Source organism: Trypanosoma equiperdum (genome assembly GCF_001457755.1).
Source record: "Trypanosoma equiperdum strain OVI genome assembly, contig: ctg_1200, whole genome shotgun sequence".
Lineage (NCBI taxonomy): Eukaryota > Euglenozoa > Kinetoplastea > Trypanosomatida > Trypanosomatidae > Trypanosoma > Trypanosoma equiperdum.
The window spans coordinates 103-3,897 of record NW_027123173.1 but is presented as its reverse complement, the minus strand read 5'-3'; the positions used below and the strand labels follow the sequence as shown (position 1 = coordinate 3,897).

Genomic DNA, 3,795 nt, shown 5'->3' with positions numbered 1-3,795 from the left:
AAAGCACGCAAAGCATCTAATTACAGCGCTGAAAAATAGCTTTCCAGATGCAGCAACTCAAACAATATCGACACAAAAACCCCAACCGAAGCAACAGTCGCCCGAGATAGCAGAGGAATGCCGGAAGCATGATAACAACAATGCATCTTGCCCTCGAGACAAATGCACGTACGATGAAAAAGAAAAGAAGTGCAATCCAAAAATGGCAGTAGAGCGATCAGAAAACACAGCAGCAGCAACGGGAGCAGCAGGAGCTACAACTGAGAAATGCAAAGGAAAACCGGAGAAAGATTGCAAATATCCGGATTGTAGGTTGAAAGGAAGATAGTTAAAGAATTCCAGTTTTATCGTAAATAAGAAATTGGCTCTGAGTATAGCCGCTTCTATTATAAGTTTTGTAACATTTTAGAACTTTAAGGATTTCTGCTCAATTTTATGAAACTTTAGAAACTTTGTGAAAATTTAGAGAATTTAACTCTTTTCGTCAAACTTCTGAAAATTGTTGAAAACTTTTTAAAAATGAAAAAAATAGTAAATTCTGCGTAATGATAGCATATGGGTATAAAGTATGAGTGACAGGTAATAAAAAAGAGTAATCTCATAACTTGAGTTATTTTATTAATTTGTTTATACTATAAATATTAGGAGCAATTTGGCGATATATCAATAATAGCAATGACAGAAGATAGCTCAAAGTGTTCACATACTAATACTTTAATAAACATTGTGGTGAAGACTAAATGCAGCGCCATAATAAAAGTAGTTACAACAATGGTAAGGATGTTATTAAAGTAATAAAGTGATGTTGGTTCTGGAAAAAGAGAAGAAAATATTAAATGAAATGTAGTATGCGCCATTTCAAACACAAATATGGTGATATCTACCATCACACAAAACTAGGTGATGAAAGAAAAGATCATAAAGAGAGAGTCTAGTGTATAAGCCAAATGAAGTAGCTTAGTCATCCGCAGTGATAAGACCAGTATATGAAAAAGGAAGAAAGAAAATTTTTAATGAAGCAACGAAATAATACAGAGCACAAGAAAGAATGATACAGAGGGAGTTAATGATGCTCCGTAGCTCACGCTCAAATAGATGGACTGTGTCTTTTAATATGATGAAAATTATCAATATCCAGATGTGCTGAAGAAGAACGGGAAAAAAGGTTTTTGAATAAGTATGTAGTGAAAAATTTTTTCAATAAGATATTGTAATAACGAGCAATATTTGTTGCATAAAATATAATAACATAGAGGCGAAGATTTTAAATTTGTGACTACTAATAAATTTCTGTCGAAGACAAAACACGAATAAGACACGGAAAATGACTAATATAGTGCGTATATGAAGTATTAATGGAGGTTTATGAATAGAATACAACCAATGCTGATAATCCATCAATTTCATATTTATACACTGCGAGACATCAGGGGCTTTCAATGAATGGGTGATCCGTATAATGATAATCCCAGACACAGATTACCAACACAAATCAGAACAAAAAACAGAAAAAAATTACTTTTGGACCACAAATTACCAAGAAAAAGCGATTGTGCTACACAACAGCGGCGAATACTACAAAAAGGAGAAAAAGAAGGGCTTATAAGGGAAGCAGCGCCGTTACCTTGTTATTACAAGTTATAGCGGTAACACAGGACCATTAGCCGATGAAACCAACTGCCACGCATAAATGACATATGTTCATAGATGTAGAATACTATAGATTAGACCTTGAAGTGAAAATTCCTCGGCTTAACTAATTTATTTTGTTAAAAAGGTTCCATTCGTATCGAACCAATAGTTTCTGAGAATAAAGTGCAGGGCCAAAAGATGTAGTTGTCGCGACTATTGACATGTAGAGAATACTTAGATAAACGTTTTGTCGGATTAAAGCAGATAAGAGCCGATGCATAGTTTTAGCAAATCTATATAGAGGACTTTATTACATAATTAAAAACAATAATCACTTCCGGCAACAAGAAGTCATCGACCAAAAATATAAACAAAAACTGACACCAGAACAGCACGGATGACTACTTTATGTGAGGGCGAACCGTTAAAGTCAAGCACTAGTTTAAAGCTCTAAACAATAAAAATGTGACAAAAAAGCGACAGCAGCAAAATACTCTACTACCATTTTATTGTTGCAGACGGTGCCACGCATAACAGTAGCCAAAGCTTTGCTAATACTAACGGCAGCATAAGCAGCTGTCATTTTCACAAACGACGAAGTTGCAAGCGCAGTGGCAAATATCTGCAACGAAAGCTATTTCCTAGGAGAACTTGACAAACGGATGCAACAATTAGGGAACTCTAGTTCTTCAGCCAAGGCAAGAAACCAATTACAGGCGAACAGCTGGAAAAAAGCAGCAGCAGCAGAAGAGGACCCAACAAAAAGATGTCTTTATCACGCACTAAGCGAACAACTGCTCGAGGAAATGCGGACAATGGAGTCCAGCCACCAAACCCTCGTACAAGCAGCAACAGATGCCCGACTGGCAATAGCACGCCACAGCGGACTACTGGAAGCAATGCAACAAACAGAAAACACTAAGATAGTTGAAGTGGCTAATAGACACTCAAATCCAAGCCAAAACGCGGTCAAACTAGCGCTAAAGCTAGCGAAAGGGGGCACCCCGACATGCCCAGAAACAAAATCCGTCAGCGACATTAAAACAGGAAAATCTGCCATCGAATGGGACAAGCTTGTCAAAATCAAGCTTTCAGACACGGATAACCTGCACAAAAAGTTCCACAAAGCCACAATACAGCTGAACGCGTTCGATTCATGCACGGCGAGACAATCAACTGAGACACAGACCCTCCAAAATGTATTTAAAAGCTGCACGGGTCAAAACGCAGCGGGGACACTAACACCGGCAACACGGCCGGCGCCGGACTATAATACGATCGCTAACGAAGAAAGCCTCTACACAGACAAAGACCCGACACAGCCTTGCAAACAAACACCAGAAACAGCAGGCACAAAACACAAAACACAACAGCAAACAAGCTGTGCTTTACGCAGCATGCGTCGCCACCAAACAACAACGCCCGTTCTACAGCGATCCGGAAGCTTTTTCAGGCAAGACCCTCGCTCAGATAGTGAGCTTAAGGTTGTTTGCGCGAAACTGCATACCGCAATTACACAAGATACAAGACACTTCCACCGATCTAACAGAAGTGGAGCTGACCAAATTTTTAGAAGACAAACTCGGCAGTGACAACAAGCAGTTTAAGGAAAATTTCCTTGTAAATATAAAAACAGAACAAACTGAAGTCCTAAAAGCGTAGGACACAGAAACAAAGAATATAAACGACATCGCCGAAGGTGAAGAAAAAATCAAAGCACTAAGTGCTGGTAAGGGACATCGGAACCGCAAGGAGTTCCAGGCGCTAAATAAAAACAAAGCAGCTGCAGAAGTTGGCGGCAAAGATTCAAAATATTTCAAGGGAGAAACTGACGAAACTAAATGTAACATAAAGAATGGGTGTGAATACAAGAATGGGGAGTGCCAAGTTGAAGTGATAGTGGAAGGAGCGGAAACCGTAAACTGTGAGCAACATACTGAAAAAAGTAAATTAGAGGAAGAAAACAAGGGTAAATCAAGCCATAATTGTGAAATCTATGAAAACTGCTATATCTCATAACTTGATATACTCTAACACATTTAGTAAAAATTGTTCTAATTAATGAAAATTGTTGAACTTATGAAAAATATGTGATAATGGCCTATGGATACAAAGTAACAGAATGGTTAAGTATGAAAAATGGGTTCTATTTTAATTTTGTTT

At 38.0% G+C, this 3,795-nt stretch overlaps 1 protein-coding gene and 1 pseudogene across 2 annotated transcripts in view; both read left to right on the top strand.

Annotated features, from left to right (window-relative positions):
* The window catches only part of TEOVI_000635800 (Trypanosomal VSG domain containing protein, putative), a gene marked incomplete at both ends in the record, with an annotated part of 732 nt that extends 712 nt beyond the window's left edge, over positions 1–20 (top strand). Inside the window, one exon of the mRNA XM_067220691.1 lies at positions 3–20. Within this exon, the coding sequence (XP_067076792.1) occupies positions 3–20 (18 nt within the window). The remainder of the gene's footprint in view (positions 1–2) is intronic.
* Positions 21–2,222: 2,202 nt separating this feature from the next.
* On the top strand, positions 2,223–3,528 carry TEOVI_000635700:pseudogene (annotated as a pseudogene). Its single transcript is given in 2 exon segments — positions 2,223–3,125; positions 3,127–3,528. Coding segments are annotated over 2 exon segments (1,305 nt in total).
* Positions 3,529–3,795: the final 267 nt, after the last annotated feature.